We start from the raw sequence: 27576 nt of genomic DNA, 5'->3' as shown, positions 1-27576 counted from the left end.
ATCCATTTTTGATAAGCAACATGATTACACAGTATTATATTGCCATATCAATATGAAACAGTTGTGTCATGTTGAGTACGATATATTAGAGCATATTCGAGCTGTTTGACAAGAGTAAACTTTATCCAAACAGAAATGTTGTATTGCATAAAAAACACTTGCAGAATGACAGGTTGAATATACCTGGGAGGAGACAGGAGACAATAAGAGTCAAAAACTGTATAAAATGTTTATTAGTTTCAACCCCAAAAAGTTAAATAGAGAAAACATTTCTATTCACCTGCATATTAAAAATAATTTAAATATATTACAAATCTTGTTCTATATGCAATTAGTATCCTATTGTACCTAAGAAAGAGATGCAAATATACACTGTAAATCATATCACAGAGTCATGTATGCTTTCTGGAAGAGTTGCATTCACTTCATTCAGGTAATGAACTACGTAAGTAGCACCTAAAGTATTTTAAAGTTTTTGCTAATTGTATTTGACACAGGTCCAGTAGAAGAAAAATAGGCGACATACAGATTGTTATTGTGGGCTTTATGGTGCCTTAAAAAATCTTAAACAACATATTTATAGATCACTGATGTGTTGTCAGACAATTGGTCTAGATTGTGAAGCACAAAAGGGTTCTAGCGCCCATTTTACATTATATAGAATTGATTATTATTTCATCTAAGTATTTTTTTTATGTATTTATAATTAAATGTGATTGTACATGGTTAAGAAAGGATTTAAACTTATGACAAAATGTTGTTTGTTTAAATATTTCAACTATCTGAGTGTGAAATAAAGTAAGATATTAATTGTGAAACTAGAAATGTAGTCTCTGCTACAGTAGTTTGTCAGATTGTGCACAGTTCCAAATGCACAATCACCTAATGTACTGTATGTGAGTATCACCTAATGTACTGTATGTGAGTGCCTAAAAGCTCATAGCACATCGTTTCATCTCTCCATTTCAATCACATGGTGATTTTGTAAATAGTCAATTTGTCCAAGCCCAAGTATTTAAGTGTACTGTGCCAAGTTTGAAATGGCAAAAGCTTATAGACTGATAGAGGCTTAGTGCTTCATGTGGTTCTAGTTGTAAACATCTGGCTTAGAAACTCCTTGCAGTGTATGTAAACTGTGTAGTTCTCCTCTTCAGTATCTGCAGTCAGCAGTGATGGGCCCAGGTAGGAAGAATCAACTATCCCACTATGTTAATATGGGGTTAAGTTTGTTTAGCTTTGCACTTGTAATACATTCAGCTCTATTTCCACAATGTTTTAAGAATTATTGGGAGGGGATGCTTCGTGTGTGTGTGCGGTGTGTTCGCACGTGTGCTGTGCCCGTCTGTGTGCGAGTGTGTGCACATATCTACATGTGTGTGTTTATGAGTGCAGACTATGAGTGAGTTTGAGTGCCACAGTGCTGTAGCAGGGCGTTTCAGAGGGAGATGTCAGAGGACACGTGGAGCTGTTGTCCTGGCTTCCACTTAGCACTGCGTCGACCCCCGTCCGTCCGTCTGTAGGGCTGGTTTCTCAAGTCTGTGGGGAGGAAGGAGGCACAACAACACAACAAATGATCTAAAACCTAACATTTTCTAGGCTCATATCAACACTCTCCCATAAAATAAGAGTCTATACCTTATTATTTGTGCAGACTGCAGTCTTATCGGTATGCAAATGTGTTGTGCGTCCTAGTACTGTACCCACCTAGCTATCCATCCTCATTCAAGTGATGTAAATAATACGCACGGACTGACAGAAACAGAAGACTTGCCACAGAAGACCAGAGAAACGGACAGAGGGACCTACACATTGTCAAAGGAACTATGAAGGACTGTCGTCACTGAAGCCAGAGTCGCAGAAGAGGCGCGAGGAGCGCTTGCCAGAGCGGGCCGTGAAGGGCACAGCCTTTAAAGCTGAGAACCCCAGAGAGAAGAAGAAAGAGAGAGGGAGAAAAAGAAAGAGGGAGTGAGAGCCATGGGAGAAAAACATGAAGATATGAGAAGAGAAGGACATGCAGTAGTCACAAGTGACATACAGAAGAGAGGGCATCATTTCAGAGGGGAGGGAATGACAAGGCAAAGTGTGAAAAAAGGATGTAAAAAGAAAATGCGAAGGAATGTTTGAGGATGACAACATGAAATAGAGAGGAAGGAAGGATTATAATTTGAAAGATGTTAGGAATAAGAAGAGATGATTCACAGACTTTGCATAAAGTGAGGGGTTATTATAGACATCAACAAATTCAGAAGAATGTGCATTAGTTATCTGCCCTTCCCTTCCACTGCATATAGTATGTAATTATGATATTGTATCATCACTCATACTGCCATAAAGTTACATTACAAGAAAACTACAGTATATGAGGAAAGACATTCAGTAAAAAGTGAATCGTTGACACCTTTAACAGCGCTGTATTTATCCCAATAATGATTAGCTTTCTCCCTAGTCTAACCTTTGACCCCTTTTGCCACCATGCCCACCTGTGATAATGTCCTCAATGGCACCATCCTTGCCCTCGCGGACAAGTGGGGTCACCTGCCTTTTCTTCAACTCTGCTATCAGGTCCATTTGAGGCATCTTGGGCCTCATAGGAACCTACCAGTCAAAGGCCACAAGGCATGATCATCAGAACATGTTCTTTAGGTTTTTCCCACTGGTTTCATTGTGTCAGACGGAATCAATTGAGCGCGGAAAACACGTGGTTTGATTCCAAATTGCGTTTTGTATCAGGTCAGACATTTTTGGGGTGCATTTGAATCAACATTCAATTTTTCAAATTCTAATAGTTTTGCAAAAAGAAAATATATTTAAGAAATGCATCTAGACATTGTTTTGTAGAAAATGACTTTACAGAACAAATGTTTGAACAGCAATTCTTCTGCTCTCTGAAGGTGAAGCATTTGGTTCTACACACCTTGGGGGCCATTGGATCAGGGCCAGGAGGAGCGGATGACACTCTGCCATTTCCATCATTGTTCAGAACATCCTTCTTGTTCCTCTGCTCATTGTCCTGCTCAGCTTGCTGTACATTGATTGATTGTTATCACATGAACTGACAAACAATCAACCGACCCACCAAATTATGATTATAATTAATGACCAAATCTATACACTTGTCAATTACTGTAAACAATGACACTGTTTGGGGTGTCTAACCTTATAAGCTTTAATGAACCGCACAAATGCAGGGAAGAACATGGACGGTGGAGTGGTTTGGGGATTCTCTCCAAAGTACTCCACTGCTGAGTCATACACATCCTGGATGGAAAATAGTCACATGTTCACTCATTATCTAACTACCTAAAAAATACAAATACTTTCTTGCACAATGAACATTTGTTATATTGTACGTTATTGTCAACCAATCGATCAATCTTTTTGTTGTTGCTGTTTTCGCTAACTTGTTAATCCTTTTCAACTAAACGTTTCTGTGAAAAGATGTCTGTTTGAAAATAAGCAAAAGAAGGATTGACCTGGGCGGTCTTGCCATCTGTTACTATAGAGTCCAGCAAGTCGTTGTTGCGGTTGAGGAACTCTTGAAGCACAGGGTTGTCTCCTTCTATGGTAAACTCTACTCGGGTCACTTCCATGCCCTTTTTCAAGGCTCGGACATCTTGCAGGATGCTGTCTAAAGACACTGTTAGCAAGATAACAGAAATCAATGTATTTCTTCTGACAATAATACAATATAATGAACATAATACTTATGGCCAAATAATTCAGCGTTTAGCTTTGAGACACCTTCCAGGCCCTATACTGTGTTGTCTTTGTGGAATTTTCAAATAATTCGATTACAAATGCAGAGTATGTCCTTAAAGTCTGGATAAGAGCGTCTGCTAAATAAATACTTGTACATGTAAAGTGACAATCATAAGAAATTACAGAAAAGTTATAAAAATGGCACACAATTTTGTCAACATCGCATTAAGACTGGATTACTAATGTGAAGTAAATAAGTGCAAACCCCAGACACAATTCCCACTCCTTGTCTGCTCTACAGATACAAGTTCACCATCAGTACAGTACATACCTAGAGCAGCCTTATCCATGAAGTGCAGCTCAGTGTGGAAAGACCTGAGCTCCGGGTATTTCTTGTGAATGACACTGACAATAAAGTGCAGTAGTGTCTGTTTGCGGTCTGTAGACTTAGTGTCCAAAAGCTATTGGGAAGAATAAGGTAAAAGGAAACAAAATAAATTACATGGTTTATTTATAGTACATCATTTATTCCATATATACTGATAGTGTATAGACAGGCTATGGCACTTTCTCCCAATGTCTTTTTACAATATATCTTGTAGACTATCATTTTCTAGATATTGTCAGGGTGAGTTATTCTATCTTTTATGATGAAAAGCCTTGTGGGTTCTCACACAAGGTATTGTTTTACAAATAACCCATCTGTACAAATTTAGAACTTAATAGATCCTAGCTTAATTAACGATTAGAGTACTGCTGGAATTGATTGGTGTAGAGAGGCATCCCTCCTGGGTCTTGCAGTCCAGTCTAGTCAGTGACTGACGGAAAATGAACATGTCACAATTCATTGTGTCTCATTCTCCCGCTAAGGTGATGTGAAATTCAAGTAATTACTGAAGTAGAGATAACAAATTGCTGAGCGCTGGTGACACAGTTAACTCCCCAGGACCTTGGTTAGGAAATAGTTTTAGGAGTTGGCATGGAAGATAGGACATTTTGGGGGTGGAATTTTACGTTTGAAATTGGTCAATTTGGAGCAAATACTGTTATCTTTAAAATACACTAAAGCATTTAAAGTTCCATAATATTCAATGTTTTTGCAGTGTTTATACAGCATTATCAGCAACACCTCTACAGGGTTTATTACTCTTCCTTCTTGACAGATTTTGCTCCAGTAAATTCAGGTGCTGTGTCCCTGATATTACAATAAGTAAGATTTCTGATGCATTTTGTGTTTCATATTTGTCCTGATCCTTACTAATCATTACCACAGTTTAAAAGCACTAATATGGTATGTATGAAAAGATTCAAATGTTTTAGATGCCCCTTTACCAAGTCCAAACTCTGTAGCCGAAAACCATAGGCTGCCCCTCGTTTACTGCTGTTCATGTAGTTCCCGAACGCTAATATGATCTAGGAGGAAGACAAGACATTAAAATCATAATCACCAATGCTGTAGTTTTACTGTCTACAAGTCTGGACTAAAGTCAATACATTCTGGAAAGCAAGGAGTCTCCTACCTCGAGAATCTTCTTCAACTTGTTTGATGACTTCAATGACATTGAAGCAGCAATAATCGAATTTAGTTGCTGCAGAGAGATGGGAATAACTAAGTTTATGAGAAAGCGAACAAAAGCACTTGAAAGGGAAACTCAAATAATTCTAAACATTCTGGGCAGGAGTCAACAACAACATAAACGTGATGCATGTTTGAATGCAAGTCAATTCATCCTGGTAGTAACGTTTAATACGTCCCACACCATTAACATTCTCAACGGACACTCACAGGCTGTAGAAGCTGGATGCTCTCAGGGAAGTTTCCCATGAAGGTGAGAGTGCTGATGCGTTGGCCCAGACGTGGGATCTTTCCAAAGCGCACCATGAACCGGTCCTCCTCAGACAGCTCGTCAAGTGACCTGCCATCACGCTCGTAGTTCTGGATGAGCTTGAGGTCGTACTCCGAGGGGATGAAACGCTCCAGCAGCTCAAGGAAGTCCAGGCTGAGAGCTTCCTGGTTATAGCTGTTGATGTATGACGCAAATAGATACTTTAGGTAGATACTATACTATACTATATACTCTAGGTATAATAGTGAAGAGTTGCTGAATTACTATAGACTTTTCCATTTTGCACAGTTACAGCTAAGTGTAACATGCAAATTCTGAAAAACACACCACCTTCCTTGCATTCTAAGTGCACCATTACTGCTGTGTTTAAGTCCAAAGTTCTAACGTACTGTATAGGGTAACACTACAAAACATAGCAAAATTTGCAGTGCACCTAAAATACAAAGTACACAATTTAATCATACAGCACTGAAATGCATAGCATGGAGAAGAACGATTGCGTACGTCTCTATGGCGATGCAAATGTCAGGGGCAGCCAGGCCTCCCTTGCGTAAAGTGATGGCCAGGTTTTTGGCCCGGTTGGCCTCCAGTAGGGACACTTTGCTGGGGGTTTTTTGTGCCGCCTTCATTTTCAGGGTCCCCATGTCAGCGGGTGCAGTCTGGGCCTTGGTCTTAAACTGCTCCTCAAAAGCGTCCATGTTTATCTCCTAGAAGAAATGGACACACCTGCTGTCATATTTTGGTTCAAAGCTAATTGTTACAGCTTTGAGATAAACGTATAGTACACCACAATCCAAAAGAATGAGAAATATGGGTTCAACTGACATTGACGTACACTAAAGCAGACTTTTTTTCTCAAATGCAAAGATGCAAATGCAAAATGTCGGAGAGACATAAGATGAAGCAGAAGTTACAATGCCCAGCTGCTGGTCTCACCACTAACACTTTCTCATCATCCAGCTCGTTAAAGATGGTTCCCACCACCTGGTTGGGTTTGAGGGCCTGCCAGTTGAGCAGAGGCATACGGTACTTGGTCTGAATGGGCTTCTTGTGCCTGACACCTACAGGATCAAGGGAGAAATGCAACAACATTCATTCAGTCTATGAGTTCTGACCTAAATGGACGATTGGCATCTTTAAAGGTTTGTGTACCGCACACGATGCTACACTATGCTGTAGCTACTTTCGGTAAGTGAACTCACCTGAGTGTTCGTCAGACGCATCTCCAAGCTGCAAGGGTGTCCCACCCCCTGGGGGAGGAGGGGGGGGCGGAGGAGCAGATCCTGGGATCAGTGGTGGAGGGGTAGGTGGAGCCGTCAAACTTGGAAGGGGAGGTGCTGGAGGAGGAGCTTGAGTCTGTCCCGTGATGGCTGGTAAGGGCGGCGCAGGTGGAGGAGGTGGGACTGTGGAGGGGGGAGGGGCCAAGGCGCCATCCACTGTGCTTTCTTTGATACCTGTTAAGGAAGCAAAACTGGCATATAATTTGCCATACTCTATTCTAGACGTCAACTTTTCATAATATAAGAGTTGAAACCATGGTGTAGAGTTGGTGTGAGTCTATCTCTGGAGAAGATTTTCACAGTTGTATGTTGTGCATTTTGTGTTTTAATCCTTATTAATTATCATCAATATTACTATGAATAATTTGATATAATATCAAAAAGTTAATAAAAATAATGGATGTGGCTTGTATCTAACCTGAGCAGAGTGCCAGGACTGGGACCACGATTAGCTCCAGGTGCCCTGAAGAGGTGCGCTCCATTCGGATAATTCCTTGATCCACCAGCCCCTGAACTTTAGCCTCCAGCTCCGACAACGCTTGGGCTGAACGATCGCGATCCCTCTCTCTCTCCATCTCTCGCTCAACCTCTCTTTCTCGCTCCTGCTGTTGTAGCGTAGTCACCTGGGAGCAGGATTCTCGTAGACTCTCCTTTTAAGGTTGGAAGTTTTGTATTGCAAGAGATTGCACAGAATTAAATTCTATAGAGATTATATAGTTGTCTCGATAATGTATATTTCTGCCCTTAGAGATACCCAGATGAGTAACTAGATTACTTGAGACAATAGTTTATAAATAGACACGCCAGTTATAAACCAAGGATGAAGACTGCGTTTGTTCATTATACCTTAAGGAGTTCCACTTCTTTGGTGGTCTGGATTAGCTGTTTTTCCAGCTCAGACACTTTCTCCATGGCTTCCCTCTCACTTTCTTGTAGTGTATTGCTTATCTAGGGTACACACACGCACCAAAGAAGATTGATTTTGGTCAATAAGTTGTTCCAGTGCAATGTACTAAAAGTGTAGTGTAGAGTGTGTTTGTGTGTAGTACTGTAAAGGGTAGAGGGTTTTATTCTCTACTTACCTGTACATTGTGCTCTTGCAGCTCCTCCATGTGTTCCAGAAGGGCATTTTTGGTTTCTGCATCCTCCAGCAGCGCCCCAACATCAAACACATTGTCCAGATAAGCCTGTATCTGCACCAGCAGTCTGTCACTCTCCGTGAACTTTAAACTCTAAACAGGGAGAATTAAACACATTAAGAAATTAGAAATGTGTACATGGATATATGGAAGTATATTTACTGTATAATGATAATATTAATAATATCTGTTAATTGTATCTGTTTGGTGGGTATAAGAAGCAAATAGCATATCGCATAGATTATAAAACAGTATGCCTACATGTTATGTTCCGTCCCAGTACTGTCATACAGCACAGTATGGTCAGGCAATTAAGGGCCAAATATATAAAACTCTATTTTTGTATTTTTTGCATTTTTGTTTGTCTTTACATTTACTTGTGATGTCTGTCTGTCTGCCACTCTGGGCAATATCGGCCTCACTGAAATAATGACAATAATAACCGTTGCAGACAACGTGTAAATTATCTCGCCTGCACTGCATCTTTGCCGTTCGGCCACACATCTCATTGACTCACAATATTGCGTACAGTGTCCAAACTCTTGCAAAGCACAGATTCTCGCACTTTGTTGTTTTTTTTATACATATCTGTCGAAACACCCGTTGCATGTTTCGGTGGCTATTGAATACCTACATGCCTGTATACATGTCACCACAGGACTTTAAACTACGCTGGGCACAAGTGAGAAGAGATGTGGATAACATGTCACTCACTTCCAGATAGTCATCCAAGCCATGATGAGTGAACTCATATTGTAGGTGCACTCTGAAGTTCATGTTTTCCACTGAGTGGACAACTATGTTGATGAACTGCATGCATGCCACCTGGGGGTAAAAGATAACTTGTTACTTCTGTACGGTGACGGATCTTCATTCAACATCTGTGCTGCTTAAATATATTGCTTGTATTTGTAGTATACTGCTGTTTGACGATCCTAAGTTTCCCACACAGATTTTCCCTATGCTTTGTTGTTGAGGCTCCACTTAACACAAGGACTTGTTGAGTTAATGTAGCCACTGTAATTGGCGACATAAGCTATTGCACACCCACTGGGAAGAACAAGCACTTCAACAAAATCTCCTTAGTGCCTTGTATAATCAAATGGAATGACTGAGAAATTGAACTTACCATGAAGTCAATGTTGCTGTCCTCATTGCAAAAATACTCCATGAGTTTCTCAAAGCGACTCTTCTCTCCACACACCTACAGTTATGCAAACAAAAACTGGTCATTTGGATTTTTAGAGTTTGAAGACCTAAAGGGTGTGAAGAAGTGTTAAGTGTAAGTTACGTTTGGCCCCTTCCACTCTTAAAATATACTTGCAAACAAAGTATTCTATTCCATGTTCAATTTTAGTCTTGTCTATCATGTACTGCATGATGTGAAATGTAAAAATACCTTTTGCAATAATATTACTGAAAAGCAGCACCAGAAGTATACACAGGGTGGCAGTGTGTACTTAAAGAATGAAGCTTATGTTCCCCCGATTCCCAAGTCTTTATTTTTCGATCATTCCCAACCCCACTCTTTTCATATCATTTTCGTCTCTCTCTTTCTCTATGTCTCTCTCTTTCTCTCACACACACACAGAGACACAGACGTACACACATTGTATCATCCTGTGTGGCTTTCAAAATGTAGATTATGCTCGCTGGCCCAAAGTACACATGATTATTCATATTATTATTATTATTTGATTAAGTCTATAGAAGGATTATTAGTAAAAAAATAACCCACTGCTGGTGTGCTGCAATGTGCGTGCAAGTGTACTGTATGTTGCACCTCAGCATACAGTAGATGTAATCTCATTACAGCCTGGCCTATTGGCAGGTAACAAGACGAATTGGCTGGACTGTGACTAAGGATGTTATATTGCTGGATTGGATCCAGAGTATCAGAATATAGTTTATGGACCAACTATTGGTGAACGGTGCAAGCTCAAATGAAAAGATTCATGACTTAATTCAACCTTCTCAATTCTTCAATGTACTGAAACAGACATTTTTACAACTTCACTATGTTGTATAAAGAGATAAAAGGTATTTTGTACGAGATAGAAGGTAATACATCCTGTGTCTTGGCAAAATGTGTTCAGGACTATCCTATCCTAAATAAATTAATTGTGTCTGCTTTCCTTGACATCTTTATTGACGTAGTTCATGCAGAATGCATTTGCTATCATCTGCAAATATATGTGATGCATTCTAAGGAGTAAACACCCTTCCCCTCCTCCTGCCCACCCTTGTCCACTAAATTATGTAGGGCTCCATCCTGCCGGCCTTTCGTACCCCAACAATGCACACGTTCTGCCACAGTGGGACATCTGAGGCAGTCCTGGCACAGTGCCCACGCGCCTCTACACTACTCTTCTCCTCCACTCCTCCACCATGAGCTTATCCTTCTATCTCTTCCCACTGTGTTCCGCCCACACAAACGCACCTTCCCTGGGCTTTACCCAAAACAAATGCCACTCACTTTGGCACCCTTGTGATTGGTGTAGGATTGGCATTGCCTGGCCAGTTGGTTCTACCGTCTGGCTGGTTCTGGACAACATGGCCAACTCAAAAATGTAGAATGCATCCAGCTTTCATAATTGATATAAATACTACATTGAAGAAATTGGCAAAAGAAAAAAAAAAGAAAAAACTTGTTCTGCAACACTAGGGTTTTCTTGTGCACGCAAGCCTATATGTCATCTGAACAAACTGTTGAATTTTGAATTAAAGTTGAATAAAGTTGAATAAAGTTGAATAAGTGTTGTGTACTATACTGACTATACTTTGTCAAGAAGTCAGTACATTTTATCAACATAATTATTTGCATTCTGTTTGTCACCTTTTAAGGGCTTCAGAACACAGGAAAGGCAGGCTATCACAAGTTTTTAGAAAGAGTGTACCATACGTGCCTTGAATGTGAGTGGCTAATTATTCATGACCTTTATCCAGTTGATAGTATTTTGAAAGAAAGAGGGACATTGGACATTGATACAGTTCTATGAGCTTTGGTATTTTCTATAAAATATGGTGCATTGTGTTTTTTTGTCTCCAAAATGTGGTGAGATTCCAATGTCCATTTAAAACAGTATGTTTAACCATATAGTACATACAGTATTTGATTGTGAAACATCACTTATTTAAATACATAATGATGTATTCAGTACTCTGATTCAGTCTAATTTCCAAAACCTCTAGTTAATATAAAGGGGCCACTAATTTGGAATATAAAAAATATTTTTGAATAAAATGAACATACAAAACCTTCCTGTTGTAGCTTAGCAGTGTTAACAATTACAAAACAGAGTCATGTTGCTGGGGGCCAGATACTGTACTTTCCAGTGTTCTTTGAGTTTTAAATTGGCTTATGAAAAATGAAAAAAATTGTGCCAATAGTCAGCAAAAGTGACTGCCTGGAAGCAATTGTGTCAAGATATTCTGCTTGTGTAATTATCCTTTCCCCAAACTATTTGTATGGAAACATGAACGGAAAAAATACATAGCTAGATTCCACTAGATTCCACAAACACAAGCAGTTTTACCCAACATTCTTTGGCTAGATCTTGGTTCCAGTCCCCCCCTGGATACAAGAACTTCCCTAAGATCAGGGCTGGCAGTCAAACTGGTCCACCAGGTGTAGAGCTGTTCAACCAGCCCTGCTAGGCCATAGCTTAGTTTTTCTGACCTTGAACCATCACTAATAATACCTAAGTCAATACCATTTTGTCTGGCTATTTGAAAGCTCCAGTCTCTATATCTGCTGGCAGCAGTTGCTGCCTCACAGATACTGTTGTGTGGTAAGAGGACCACAGAAAGGTTCATCTGTCACACAGCCCCTACAAGTATTCTGAAAATGTGTGCCCCCCCATGATATTCTGTCTGCCCCCGGAACAACTGACCTCGCCAGCTGCCAGTGGGTTAGTGACTCAGGGGGTACCCCCGATACCTTCCCCCAAGATGTGATAAGATAAGTTATGGCAGTCTAAAGAACCCCCATGCATCTCAACCAAATTCAGACAGGATGTGCATGGAGAGATATTCTGTCTGTCAGGCAATTCAATTGGAACACAATTCGGGAAGAGAGATTATACTCAAATTAAGATATTTATGAAAAAATATTGTTTATACCGTTTTTTTCTGTTTGAATTCTAAAGTGTCCATAGGTTTAGGTTCTATAATACCAACACTTTAATGTATTGTTTTTGAAAGTTTATGTTAATTGTGAATGGCTATTATGACTTAGTCTGAGGAGGAAAGTAATAAAGCAGTTCACTCTTCAGTATTTATGCATCATGTGACATGGGAGATAGGAATGATATCTGACAGAAGGATTAAGGGGGTTTGATCAGTTAAAAGTCCTTTCAGGGACCTCTCTGACCTCTTTGAAGTTGTCGAAGGCAGAAAGGATGATGTCATGGCCACCCCTCACCAGACAAACAGCAGCCAGCAGCTCTAATACTAAGGCCTTGGTTCTGTAGGGACAAAATATATCCTTTTCAGTCCAATAACACGTTGAATAGTGTACATCAGTATAAATCACAAACATTCACGAGACACATCATTTTCACCAGTATTACTGTATTTTTTGTTTCTGTTGTTTTCACTCTCAAATCCAAACATACATCATCCATACCTCTCATTTCATATCACTAGTTCATCTCCTCCAAGGCCATGTCTTCATTACTGTAAGATGTACAGTTGACTCCCCCCTGACTGTGCAGACATAGGCCTCACCCATTAAACTTCCATCCCCTTAACTGTTTCATCCTCATCCTCCTCATCCTCACCTGGGATTCCTGTTGTTGAGACTGAGTGTGATCTCGTTCACACAGCACGGATGGGTCATCACCAAGTTAAAGCCAGACTAAAAAACACAGCCACAGTTTTTGATTAAATTAGCTTTTAAATGCGCATCAACTCCAACAGCCTATCCCCAATGACGACAATAAGCCAGTTCTCTAAAATGCTTAATTCAGTAATGCTAAAATATAGCGTTGCACTCTTTCATAAACCATGATCCAATATGATCCCCCTATTTCCTAGTCTAGTGTATCTAGCCTTATGATAATTGTGTAACATATATGCCAGAATTCATAGTTGTGAAATTCTAACTGCTGGCTGATGAAGTTTAGCTATAAAAGAAGACCCATACCTGGTAGTTCATGATGGCACGTAAACACATGATGCAGAGGTGAACATCATCCTTCTGACTGACGATGCGTGAATTCCTCAATGCTTTCCTGTTGTGGAGAGAGTTGAATCTGCCAGGTGAGAGATGTTGCTGTTATTACCTTGTCAACACCAGTGCATAGCACCATGGTGTAACTTAATATTGTAGTTTTAACACTTGTTCGTGAAAGCCCCTTAAACATTGCAATGACATAAACTGTTACTGGGGAATTAAAATATATGGTATTTTACAACATATCTTGCAATGTTATGTTCAGTAGATCTGTGAGAAACCAATAAATATACAATATTCTGATGATAAAATTGATTAGATTATACACATTTTATTAAACGATAAATGGACACAATAAATTGATATCTGAGAAACAAAGATGGGCTAAAGAAAGGTGACAGAAAATATACAATTCAACTTTTAGGCCTGAAGTTGAGTTTTGGTTGCACACCCCCCTGCTGAAAAGCATCAATGACACCACTCCCCAAAAGGACTTCACGCAGGTGTCTGATGACTAGTTGGAATGTCAGCTGGTTTGAGTTCCAGTCCGACATTTTTCCCATTCAAGTTTACACCTTACTTTCAAACACATACACATGTAGATCACATTGCAGATAAATAGACATGCTTCTAAGAACCCTCAACACAAGAATGTGGCTCATCCGGATCGAGTAGATTAGAGATGTCTTCAAGTGTGTAGACCTGCTTATGTGTTCACAGTTTGTAGGAAATAAATCTCACCGTCCCTCTTTAAAGTTTCCGCATGGTATAGTATTCCTGTCCAGTTTTACTATTTTTTTTTGTCTCTATGTTGTTTGTATGGAACAACCACAGCGTGGAGCTATTTTCAATTTATAGTATTGTATGTTAAACACTTACTGTACATGAGGCAGATAATCTACCTAATTAGCTTGACCGCTCATGAATGGTTCCAAAAATCAGACCCACATCTTTATGCCAAGTGGTGTTTTTATCAGTGGGTGTGTTTATCAGTCTGTCTCCTGTGCATTGATCCGGTAAATGGTGACGTCAACCACACAAACACCCACATACAGGGGATCAATCTACATCCACATCAACTCCCATGGGGAATCAACAGGGGACATAGCTGTGTATGTGTGTGTGTGTGGTTGTGTACGTGTGTGAATGTGTGTGTATACCAGTAGAGCAGCAACATACTAAGAAACAAAGGATGGATGGTTATTGGGGGTTTCAGTGGACAGTTGTGAAGCCCTGTGTGACTTTGACTTGAGAGAGAAAGACTACAGAACACAGACAACAGAGGAGTCACTCACCACTACCATACCTTTCACCAGTGTTCCATCCTCCAGTGACACTCACCTGGTGGTAAAAGGTCGACCAGTCTTGGAGGCACCGTGGGTGGGTGAGTTACTGGCACTTCTGCTCAGGTCCTCCACAGACTTATCCAGCGGTTTGCCTTTGTCTGTAGGCAACGTCCCATTGTCCAGGCTCTCCATGTCGTACCTAAGCGGTACAGTGCAGTTCAATATACTGTCACATGATGTTTAAGGCACCTTGTTTATAGAAGGGAAGAGAAGATGAATAGTGTTGAACTGTGCATACTGTGAAGACCTGGCACTCACATGACAGCACACTGGGCGAAAGACAGATAGTCTACAAGAACATCCAAACCACAGTTCTCCTCATTGAGGAACTCCTGAGCCCAGCTGGCAGAAGAAGAGAAAGATGACCCCAAAAAACGTTACAATGTACATCGGCAGCTAACTGTGTAAAGTCTAAAACTGCATTTTAATAGCATGCACAAATTAGACAAAGGCTTTCATTGCCATCATTGATCTGACCTGTTTGTTTAAACATGTGAATCGATAAACCACATGAACAAAAACAACAAGACTAAGAACACATTACAACTCACAACTTTTCCAAAAACTGAAAGGAGATTACAGTTTTGCTTCACTGAAGATGCATGTCATGTAACACTAAAACCACAACCTATAAGTGTTTCCGCCATTTTTTTGTTAGGTGTAGGTGTTTTCATGTGTGCATTAAAGTGCCGTCAGTTTCTAACATATCTACAGGACTGCTGATTCATGCAGAAAACTGATCGTTTCTTTCATGCAGCACAACCAAGGTAATAATGGTGAGTTGGTCTAACCCGATATGGTTGGTCCTCAGGGATATCTCCAGCTCTCTCAGAACCTGGGTGGACTCCTGGACACGCCGTTTGAACTAAGTGAACATGCAAGGTCATTGTCAGTAAAAGCCAGTGAAATGTTTAATGAGGTGGACTATGTGAAATGTAGATTTTCTTTTTATACATTGAAGTGAGCAATTCCTATTATAACTTCTATTGACAGATAATGTAGATTATTACATGTCAGTGACTGATTATTATATTTCAGTGTACAGCCCCCAAGAAATCCTATTCTGCCTCACAAACCTTATTTACTGTAGAAACACATACGTTTCGCTCTTAACTATGAATGTATTTGGGCACGCCTATTTTCAGTGAGCATTGGGAAAGGCCTGTGCAATGCAGGGAAGTGTTACTGTAGGAATGCAGTTGTGGGCGTCATGTATTTACTGTGTTTCTACAGTAGGTGTAGGAGATACATTCTGTGAAACAGACAAAAAACTGACAAAGAATGCCAGTAAGTAGGGAGCTTGGGGAAGTGGTGGATGCAATCAAAGAGCATGGATTGTAATCTGTGTAATAAAATACAAGTTAGTAGCACCTTGTTCGATAATATGTGTGGGTGTATTGTACCTTTCGACTGACACCTCCCTGGTCAAGATAACTTTTGAGCTTCAGCAGATAGGCAGACGGAGGATTCTTCACTTGGAACCGTTCCTGCAGGAAAGAAACCCACACGCCGACCCACACAGACACACACATTTAAACACATGCACATACCTACACTAATTACTGTATGCTTGATTGCATGAATGTACTGTGGATGAGTGGGGCAGGGGGGGACTGATTACACAGCGTCTTTAATGCAAATATGCAAATATGACTTATCTTAACGAGCTTATTATGTATAGGGTAATGACATCTGCGCGCATTGGACCTTGCAGTATTTGGCTCAAATGTATGTCTTTCAATCAATATGTGCTTTTGCCCTTTAAACCTTTTCAACCTGCATACCTTCTCATCTTGTTTTCCATTGATAATCCTACTCTTGTCACGGCCACAGCCGTGCCCCCCTATTGTTTTTGGTTTTGCCCTGCCCTAGTGTTTCCCTGTCATTCTCGTCACCTGTCTCGTTCAGTTGTCGTTAGTTTCATTGTGTTCACCTGTGTCTTGTTTGTTTCTGTGTATTTAGGTTCCTGCTTTGTGTCCAGTCTTTGTCTTAGCATTACCCTTTGTCACTGCGTGTACCCTGTCTGTTTCCTGTTTTGAGAATTAAACCTGTGTTCCTCGCTATGCCTCGGTACTCCCCTGCATTTGGGTCCAACCCCACCTCACGTCGTGACAGAATGCTAAGACCAAGATGGGACCCAGCAGAGAGTTCACCCAACCCTTTCCTAGGGACCCGCCTGGCCTTTGGTGGACCCCGAAGCCTGCAGCTCAAGGCCCACCCCAAGTCCTGGTTCCAGCCGGAACCCCGACTCCAGCCTCGGTCCTGCCCTGGGCCCCTGCCTCGATCCTGCCCTGTGCCCCTGCCTCATCCTGAGGTTGTGCCGCCCTGCGCCCGGTCGAAGAAGGTTGCGCCGCCCAGCACCCAGACCACCAAGGCTGTTCCTGCCAGGGAGAGTCGGCCGCCTGCCGCCAGAACCCAGCCCCGTTCCTGCCCTGTACCCCTGCCCCGTTCCTTCCCTGTGCCCCAGCCTCGTTCCTGCCCTGTGCCCCAGCCTCGTTCCTGCCCTGTGCCCCAGCCTCGTTCCTGCCCTGTACCCCAGCCTCGTTCCTGCCCTGTACCCCAGCCTCGTTCCTGCCCGGTGCCCCAGCCTCGTTCCTACCCTGTACCCCAGCCTCGTTCCTGCCCGGTGCCCCAGCCTCGTTCCTGCCCGGTGCCCCAGCCTCGTTCCTGCCCTGTGCCCCAGCCTCGTTCCTGCCCTGTGCCCCAGCCTCGTTCCTGCCCTGTGCCCCAGCCTCGTTCCTGCCCTGTGCCCCAGCCTCGTTCCTGCCCTGAGCTCCTGCCTCGCCCCGAGGTTGTGCCGCCCAGTGCCAGGCCATCCGAGGACTCCTGGCCGCCTCCTCCTCCGCCCGAGGACTCCTGGCCGCCTCCTCCTCCGCCCGAGGACTCCTGGCCGCCTCCTCCTCCGCCCGAGGACTCCTGGCCGCCTCCTCCTCCGCCCGAGGACTCCTGGCCGCCTCCTCCTCCGCCCGAGGACTCCTGGCCGCCGCCTCCTCCGACCGAGGACTCCTGGCCGCCGCCTCCTCCGACCGAGGACTCCTGGTCGCCGCCTCCTCCGCCCGAGGACTTCTGGCCTCCTCCTCCGCCCGAGGACTTCTGGCTGCTGCCTGCCGCGGTGCCCGCGCTCCCATGCGCCCCGGTGCCCGCGCTCCCATGCGCCCCGGTGCCCGCGCTCCCATGCGCCCCGGTGCCCGCGCTCCCATGCGCCTCCTCGTCCACGCTCCCAGGTGCCCCCGTGCCCGTGCTCCGGCGTCCGGGCCGCCCCCCTGACCTGCCTCTACCCTCTGCCCTGCCTCAGGGTCGCCCCCCGGACCTGCCCTGCCTCCGGGCCGCCCCCCGGACCTGCCCCGACCCTCTGCCCTGCCTCCAGGTCGTCCCCCGGACCTGCCCTGACCCCCTGCCCTGCCTTGTGGGTTGTCGGGTGACGTCCCTTGAGAGGGGGGTACTGTCACGGCCACAGCCGTGCCCCCCTATTGTTTTTGGTTTTGCCCTGCCCTAGTGTTTCCCTGTCACCTGTCTCGTTCAGTTGTCGTTAGTTTCATTGTGTTCACCTGTGTCTTGTTTGTTTCTGTGTATTTAGGTTCCTGCTTTGTGTCCAGTCTTTGTCTTAGTATTACCCTTTGTCACTGCATGTACCCTGTCTGTTTCCTGTTTTGAGAATTAAACCTGTGTTCCTCGCTATGCCTCGGTACTCCCCTGCATTTGGGTCCAACCCCACCTCACGTCGTGACAACTCTATCCCAAATAAGTCTTAATATATTGATCCTGGTGTGTAAGATTTGGTAACATTTCAATGGCAACCCCTAAACAATCCACACAAATGGATCACAGATTTTACACAGTGACGTGTGTGCCACATTACGGCATGTCAAAGGAGAACCTCCAGCTCTGGGACACAGTGGGGATCCTGGGACAGTCTGTGACAGGTGTCCTCTGAGTCTGTCCCTACCGAGCCACAGGAAGTTGTGTTGGCCCTTGTCACTGTTGCCACAGCAACATGTAATATTGATGAGGTTCTCTGCAGGGTGCAACTTGTCAGTCATTGTGTTAGTGTACTGTATCAGTAGGAGTGTTCTACCTACCAACAAAATAAGAATTCACTCTGAAACATGAACTGCACTGATACATATGGAAAATCTTGTTTCACAGAATCTTATTGACAATATTATATATTATACTATATTGTCAATATTCCAAACCTGGAAACTGAACATAAGAGGGGTCTAATGTTGGCAGAAATTGCTTGAAGTGTACCTAAAGTAACAGGTTATTTCAACTATAGCCTAAAAAAGTGGGGGATGTCAATGAATATTAATGTATGGGGTTAAGGAAATGCTTTGACACCGCTAATAATGTTGATAATGCTTTGGGAAGTGGGACGTGCACACATACATGCCCTCCATTTTGGCCGCCGAATCTATTCTAATACGTTGTACTGTTCCATGGTGCAATTCTACCAGAATCTATGCAGAATCGCTGTTGCACCTTGTAAATGTGCAATTAACCATTTTATATCCAAATAATTTAGTAATCTATGATTCAACTAATGAAATATGAAGAATCATTTATTGATTGGTAAATCTCAAATCCCTCAAACATTTTGTATCACATCACCTGTGTCGGTCACGTTGACCTTGGGGTATTACCAGCTAGCACATTTCAGGGGGTGGCCAGTCTGTTTTCCCCACTGTCACTTCTCTGTTACTTCTCTGTCACTTCTCTGTCACTTCTTTGTCACTTCTCTGTCACTTCTCTTTCACTCGCTTCTCTCCTCTCAATTTCTCTGGTATTCCCTCTGCACCTTGTACTTCAGTTGTGGGTGTTCAGGTATTTTTGAGCGACTTGCAGACCCACCTGATCACAAACCAGCTCCCACTTCTTGTCATTGTCATATTGACAAAGTAGCTTCACTTTGTCGGGAGGCAGATTCATCGTGTTCTAGAGAGAAAAGGAAGAGAAGGGAGGAATAAAGAGACAGGGGAAGGGAGGCAAGACACAGAGAATGAGGGGGAGATGTTTGGTATCTCAGGACAATATCATGTTAACCATGCATTTGGTGAAAAGGAATCTGAATCAGGTTGTTTGAAAATATAATCTTTGCACAGGACACGAGAAACATTTCAATAATTGAATGACTTAAAAGGGAATCACATCAGTGACTGAATAGACAGACTAGACACAACATTTAGTGAAAAAGATAATAATGTTCACAAATATTTTTGAGACTTTCGTTACCATGAACTTTGGTTCAAGTCTGCATATCGGTTGACCAGAAACATTTTTGAGTTACAAACAAGCATATAGTTTCCCTCAATGGCCCCCTCATAGCAGGACGCAGTGACTAGCCTCTCAATAATGCAGTAGACTGCCAGTGATTTCAATGCATGTCACTCATGGAAGACACTGCTGACTCCAATCAGCATATGAGTCAGCTTGTCAACTACCACAAGCAATTCCTGTTGACAAAGGCCTGGTAATGTTACTATAGGTCTGTTGCTACAACATGGGACACTGTTTGTTGCCAAAGCAACAAGTGAGACCAATGAGAGTATGCAATCAAATGTATTTATTGTTTATTGTTTTTTTCCCAAAGTTTCCAAGTTTCCAAAACTTTCCAAAACGTTTAAAGGGATTCAGAAAACCAGTTACACTGTGCCCGGTTCCAATTTTGTATTCCAACTTTAACCTTTCTGTAGCTTTTTTATGTATTTATTATAAATGAATGTAAACACTATGTTTGCACCAAATGGCTTTTGACACAGTGTAAAGTGATATGGTGTGGAATGCTGTTTCACAGCCTCAACATAACAGCAACAATATAGGCCCTTAGCCTGCAAGCGGTCATGCCAGGTAAAAATCCTTTCATTTTTGCACAAAGAAGCTATTGTTTGTAGCTGTTAAGTACTGTACTGTAGGTTTGTCTTTCAGAATTTTATGCCCAAACTATATGTAAACAGCAAACTTGTTCTCAATTGTACAATTGCAGAATTGACACACCTGAAGCCATCACATGCTAGGCTCAGCTAACTAGCATAAACTGTATGCTAGTTAGCTGCACTTACAGTATGGTCCATTTCAAATGCCCTGCATTGGCAATGCCACCAAAATGGACCATACTGTAAGTCAGACAGACAAACAGACAGAAACACAAATAAACACATCCTGAATGTAAAAGTGGTGACACAGCCAACTAAACTCACACAAACACCCTCACACACCCATACACAGACATAATTCCCAAGGCTCCATGCTCATTAATACACCCACAGTGCCCTATATTATAACAATCAGGCCTCCGGCATCAGATACCCATTCTGTCCAAACTTAAATGCCTCCCTCACACACATTCCCACACACGCATACACACACACCAGCTGCACTAATTATAGATCTGGAGTATATGGTCCTGTCACCCTGTGAAACTGGGCTAGGCAACAGGAGACTACCACTCAAGGACAACACTGTGCAATATCTCCAAAGTGCCTTACACACTCTCTCCCCTCCTCGCTAAAACGTACCCCTGTTACCTTTTCTTCCTCCACCTCAGCCCAGCACCCCTCCTGCTGTTGAGTTATTGTCACTTTGTACAAAGTTCCCCACAGACACATAGTGTTACTTCACAAGGTCACTGAGAGTTGCTGACTCAACCCTTTATTTGCCTTCAAAAGCATTCTCCAATGCTTAGGTCTGTTTCTTGTTTTTCTTCAGATACATGCAACCTTCAAGATGGAAATAGTTGCAACAGTTCCAGGAAGGATTCTTGGGCGTTTGAAGACACAATGTTTATTTCATGTCCACGACTTTCACAGAGTTAACTGAAGATTTGTTTAATGTTTTATTTAATGTTATGGTGGAACAATCCTTGGAGAAGGCTGATATGACTTATCGTGTGTTTTAAGTTCATTTTGAACATAGACAATTGTTTTGCCATGACTTAGTTGGTACACTGCTGTGAACTGACAATTCACATCCTAAAATTTCTGAGTTAGTTTATTGCCTTTGTTGTGTCACTGCAGGTATAAACAAATGTTTTTATTACATTTAAAAAATAAATACCATGTTTGTGGTAGTTATGACACCATAAAACTACCAACCTACCTGCAGTGATGTCATAGAACGTTAATGTCCCATGATGACTGCCAACTGTCATTCTACAGGGAAAACCAATTTGTTTTTTTGTTCTACTACTTTTACGCTTTCTACTTTAGAATATGACCAATTCAACTGTAACCTTTATCACCATATTCCTTATTTTATATGTGTTGCTGTTTGTGTCACATAAAAACGTGGGGCTCTACTGATACTGTTCCAAAACCTAAATCAATCGGAACTTCCAACATTCTGTTAAATCAGGCATAATGAATGATGGGGGATCAATAAACTGGAATTACAGTAGGCTGGGTTAACTGAGGAGGCCATACAGAAGCTAAACCTAGTTTTGCCAGGATAGGTTACGTAATAGAATAATAGAATGGAATCTATGTACATCATAATGTGCAGCAGCCCTGAGGAACATCCAGGCAATGATGACAATTACAAGGATGATGTCACATTGACAACAAGCAAATATCCATGTATTGCTCTTGAGAGAGAAGGAAACCACAACGAGGCAATCTTTTTGCATGACAGTGATTGGGCGTCTCGCATGACCAGACACCTGTCTTTTTAAGAGTTCCATAAGCTTTACTCTTAGGTATTCCTAACAGGAATAGAGCACTAATTCCTAAGTAGATCCTATTGATTAAAACCACAAATGCCAGCATGCACACCAGAATACATGCATATGCATGCTTGCAAGCAAAAACACAAACACACAAATATACAAAACAATTTGTTTGTGTGACCCTGTCTTTGGGATCTTCATAATCACTTTCCCTTTCTCATTCTTGCTTTTAACAGGCAATACAGAGTTATCCCATACATTGTTGTCTCAATGATTATGTTATCTGTGTTCATTAAGGCAATGTTTAGAAGAGGTTTGTTTGGGCTTATCAGGGTATTTTCTACATTTGTCAAGCAGTGGCAGTTTGGAAGTTACTAACAAAGGGAACCATGTGAAGTCGAAATGTCCCCGAATGAGGATAAGGGAAGATGAATGTACAAGAGGTCAAGAAAAAGACAAGTAGAGGGACATTATGAAAAACATATTAAAGTTCATAACAAACTTCTTCAAGTTTTCACAATTTTGACCCTGGAGATTGTAATTGCCATAATATTATATTCAACTGAAAGTCTCGGCTTAAATACATTATTTGTATATACAGCGGAAGACTAAATAGTTTGTGGTCGAAATAATGGTGCTAGGTTAGTTTTGAAATAAGACCCACAAGGGTTACAAGACACAAACCTTCATACCCTCCACCATCCCTAATCACAATGGGTCATGAAAGGAATGAAAAGACAGGGAATTCATGAAGACAGAGGTAAGGAAAAAATACATAAAGACTAGTTAGCTAGCCTACACACTAGTTTGCTAAAATTCATATAAAATATTTGCAGAATGTCATTCATTTTGTCTTGGAACTTGAAAAACTCATGACCTGCAGTAGCAAGATTTGCATAGGAGGGATTGAGTTTATTTAGTCATTTTGGTCAGCAATGTCATTGTGGTTGTTCTTGTCTCCTGTTGCCTAACAACCAGACAATTGAAGACTTTTGTGACATACAAGGGTTGTCAAACACTTTTCCACTATATTGTTTAGCCACTTCAAGTTTTATTCGCAGCCCATGCATCATTTGTCTCCAATTTCACCAGTCATAGGTAACAAAGCTCTCAAATAACCAGGTAACAATGTAATACTCTTAGACATTGGCACATAGGTCAGATAATCTTTATATACTGTACACAAATTCACGATGCCTTGGAAATATGCAAATGATGAACAGGCATATGCAAAGTAGTTGGGTGAGATGCTAATTTTCAATTTGAATAGGGAGAGTCTGTTGAGTAAAGCAGAAACTTCCCCTTTTATAGTTTTTGTATGGGAATCTCACACAGTGTGATATAGTTTTGCATATTTGGTTCTGTTACCTTTTGAAACCATATGTTCGCAATAATTAAGAAAGTTATTGAGAAATGAACAGAGAAGTTAATTTAATGTGACTCTTGTCACGATACACCACACACCAGCAAATGTGTGAAAAAAACTTGAGAAAAGGGCAGTGGGTTAGGACTATTGTGTATGGATTTTTTCCTGGAGGGTAGTTTGATTTGAGCCACCAAGGTTGATCATATCTGTAGACATGCTGGCGCTCGAATGCTAGTGCTTGTATAAAGGTCAAGTAATCCCTATTGTTTTAGGATCAGTTCACACCTGTGTGGTTAGGGGGAGGGGTTGGAGGGTTACTAGCAACCCACTAGTAACAAAAAGGGTTGGGAGATTTTACCATTATAATAACTTTTTATACAAGCCTAACACTTGTCCTGCCTTGTGGAACAGTATTTGTTTTTATTTAAAACATACAAACTAATTCAGTCAATCAACAAATGTAACTGCATAACTGATTTTATGTTTGATGACTCTTCTGATGATACCCGCAAATGTCTTGTTCTTCATGCTTATGGTCTGGACACACGCACACACTCATCCTTACACATGCACACAGATAGTTGACATCTGACACAATATCCCGTACGGATTCCAATTTGTTAGCGCTGACTCAGCCTCTGTTGGTTACAGATGGGAACCATGATAGTTTTATAGCTGCATTTTATGTCTTCATCTGTACCGTGTAGCCTGCATACCAACTAGCCTACTCTGTATGCAGTTTTCGTACTGTCAGCCTTTTGGCACATTTTAGATTTGCTATGCTTACTCAGCAGATGTAGATAAAGAGCGGGTGGCACAAGGAGTGGGTACAGGGGTTGGGGCAGGGAGGGTGTGTGTTAAGGAACTCTATGTCCAGTGCAACTGTGATGCAGCAAAAAATTGACTGTTTTGAACACAGGAGGGAATGCAGACATGTGTCATAGAAACGTATATTAAAAAGCAACAGTGTGGTTGATATATGGAATCACCAGCTTGTCAGATGACATTCAACCTACAATGAAGGCAAAAACTCAGTCATAGTTCTTCTGCCTACATCATGTTCGTGATAGATGATTTGGTGCTATAAACTCGAAATGTTTTTGTCACACTGTAAATCATCCATTCTTTAGAATTGGGACAACTCAGGTCCAACCAAAATAACGTAAAATTAATGTGAAACAGTTTGTTCATGAAAGACCTGGCGAAATTCGCCATCCTGTACATAGTCCCCTTCTGTCTGAGGCAATATGCATTCAATCAATGCTGTCAACGTCATGTAATAACTGTATAAAGAATATTTGACTGCATGAAAATGCCTTTCCCATCTCTACATCAGTGAACTTCCAACTCTGCCTCTGAATTAAGATCTTAAATCTCTGCATAGCTAGCCTACTCACATCTTCCCACACACAACCCCACATTTTGAACTGTTGTACAACTGATTGGCTACAGGCACAAGCCACTTATCACCCACATTGTGGATCCGGTCTCACCGACTTCAGATTTAATTGCGTGAGCAAGATACCAGATTATTGTAATTCTGTGAGCGTTACACCGATGCCTTAGCTTGTACCCCAGAGCCTTAGCTGGTACCGAGGTGCCTTTGCAGGTCCTAGCTGGCTCCCCTTGTCAACATCAAGCCATTTTTTCCTGCCTGTAAATTACGTAATTTCATTAGACATCTATGATACATAATGCTCACTGTATATCACTGAGCTTTTCAATCAATCATGCAACAATGCCTCCAAACCCCATGCTTTAGATTCCCAACATAATTTACACCGTTGCTATATTTTGAATGCGAAGTACATTTAAGGCAGCATTTGCAAAGAATGGTGTTTGATTACTGATTACACAAGCACCGATGTGTACGTTTCTTTCAAGTTCAATATGTATTTTGTTAAGGGCTAAAGAGGTGTATTACAATAAGGCTGTACAATTACTTGATTTGATCCCACTGTGCTCAGAGCAACTACTGAATCATCCCTTTTAAAGAAGCAGGGTTTGTATTTGAAGGAGGTTACCATGTATCACATGGTTTAAACTAAACCTACACAGATCATTACTGCCTGCTGACTACTAAATACCCGTATAGCACTCAAATACTGTTATTGTGTTTCACTAAAAGTGGAAATTGATAGAAGCTCTAATCTTTGCTGTTACAAAAACAATGTGAAAAATACTTTTGCAAAGTATAGGCTGAACAAAACAAGGTTACATGCAAAGTGTTTTAAAGTATGTCTCTAATATTTAAAGTCTCCTCCGCTTAGCTCCAGAGGGTAAACCTATGCAAATACATTCAAATTATGAATCAAATAACTTTAAACAGGTGAGGAAAAAGTCATGATTGAAAATCTGCAGAACAGTCCCCCAATTGTTGAGTCCCTAGGCCAAAGGACTGGCCTATTCCATGTGAACATTATGTAAATTTACACCATTCCAAATAAAAAATACATAAACATTTTTGTCCAACTAAAACAATTTGTGATACAATACATTTTTGGTTGTAAAACCAGAAAATTAATGCTATTACTGTTCTTGTCAGATGTTGGGACCATCTTGGCTGTGCGCACATGAGAGACACAAGCGATATCTCAGAGATTACAGAATGCAGTTAATAATATAGGAAGTAACTTCAACGGTAGTGAAAGATAACAATATCGGATTTAGGTTGGACTGATGTAAAAACCATGAATTATGAACCTGTACTAAAACAAATTATGTTGATGAGGTGTGATGGTAGTTTACCACAGTGGGCCTTTAATCACATAGCATATACCGTGTTTTTTATCCTTTTCCAACTGACCATACAATGAAACTAATGCCTCAGTAATCCAGAGAATAAAAGAGTTCTTCTGTGTCACTCAGTCACATTATGTACCCTGCTCAAAGATAAGCCCGGCCTGGTGATGGGCACATTTTCAACATATTTAACATTCTTTGTTTCTTTGTGTTGTTTTGTTTGTTGTGTGTGTAAAATGGCATTAGTCACCTCACTTGCTCTAGTCATGTCTGTGTGAGAGTACTTTTACTGTATGTATGTCAGTGTTTTAGGTGTGAACGTGCATGGGTTTGTGTGTGTGTGCTGTATGTGTATGAGTGACGGCCTGATCGTATGTCTTTTTCATCTGTGTGGGTGTGAATATATAAAGGATACATGTCTATGTATCCCGCATACAGACGTGGACAGTATACACTCACCAGCACTGCATTGAAGCGCTCCTCTAACTCCTCCTCAGCTGGTATGGGGAGCTTGGGACTTGCTGACTGCTTCTGGGGGGCCACCATTACTGGGGGGGCCGACACTGACTTCCCCTCTTTCCCCAACTGCATGTCCATACTCCCAGCGGCATTACCCATGATTGTCTCTAACCCTAACTTACCGGTCCCGACACTCCACAGCTACTTCTCCACAGACACAGAAAGGACTCCCAAAGACTAGGTCCAGCTCAGCTTCACAGTACAGGACTGCATTCAAATCCAGTTCATAGGTTGGCAAGATGATACAGATCCATCTATTAGTTGTAGCTGTGCGACGAGGCTCGTTGTGGCGTTGACCTTAAGTTTTTCCATGAGCCCAGGCTGATAGAAGGCAGAATGACAGGCGTTATTTACTCCTTTTTGTCATTGACCCTCTTCTCTAGCATAGGTGAAAAGAGGAATCCCTGACAGAGAGTAGGAGAAAGACAGACAGAGAGAGAGGTGAACTAGAAACAGAAAGGGAGGTAAAGAGAAATTAAAGTTTGATTTTAACACTTTAACCGCAGCAAGTAACAAAGCCACCACAATGCAGAAATGAAAAAAAAAACGAAACAATAAAAAGCTTCAGTGTCTCTCTTGCACAAAAGAGCAAACACTAATATGCCAAGTGCAGTTATTTTCCAAATAGACAGATTTTGCTGATAATGAAAATAAGGAGCGCTTGCAGGTAGTCTGTAGAGTTTTCAAACTGGGGTCCATGTGTGATGTTGAGGTTGGCAGGTTTGTTGGCAGCCATATCAAAAGTGAAGGATTGGAGTGAAGGCAAAAGGAGGTAGAGGTTCACCAGCAACTACTCTAGCTA

General features: G+C 41.7%; 1 protein-coding gene across 3 annotated transcripts; it reads right to left on the bottom strand.

Annotated features, from left to right (window-relative positions):
- Positions 1-217: 217 nt before the first annotated feature.
- fmnl1b (formin-like 1b) lies at positions 218-27576 on the bottom strand. Of its 3 annotated transcripts, none has more exons than XM_047032121.1 (26): positions 26715-27576; positions 19339-19422; positions 15891-15974; positions 15279-15352; positions 14746-14829; positions 14483-14626; positions 13112-13220; positions 12747-12823; positions 12338-12431; positions 9095-9169; positions 8680-8790; positions 7909-8058; positions 7673-7774; positions 7245-7476; positions 6749-7000; positions 6483-6607; positions 6051-6253; positions 5486-5720; positions 5220-5288; positions 5032-5112; positions 4031-4160; positions 3474-3637; positions 3157-3258; positions 2915-3022; positions 2481-2595; positions 218-1536 (listed from the first exon to the last, which is right to left on the bottom strand). In XM_047032121.1, exons 1-26 carry the CDS (start codon positions 26871-26873, stop codon positions 1436-1438), a joined length of 3264 nt encoding a protein of 1087 aa, XP_046888077.1. In that variant the 5' UTR covers positions 26874-27576; the 3' UTR covers positions 218-1435. The 3 variants fall into 3 exon arrangements, with proteins under 3 accessions (XP_046888077.1, XP_046888078.1, XP_046888079.1); XM_047032122.1 differs by having other exon boundaries at positions 13112-13199; XM_047032123.1 differs by having other exon boundaries at positions 26897-27576.

This window comes from Hypomesus transpacificus, chromosome 13 (genome assembly GCF_021917145.1).
Source record: "Hypomesus transpacificus isolate Combined female chromosome 13, fHypTra1, whole genome shotgun sequence".
NCBI classification, from domain to species: Eukaryota; Metazoa; Chordata; class Actinopteri; order Osmeriformes; family Osmeridae; genus Hypomesus; species Hypomesus transpacificus.
This window is presented reverse-complemented; position numbering and strand designations above follow the sequence as displayed.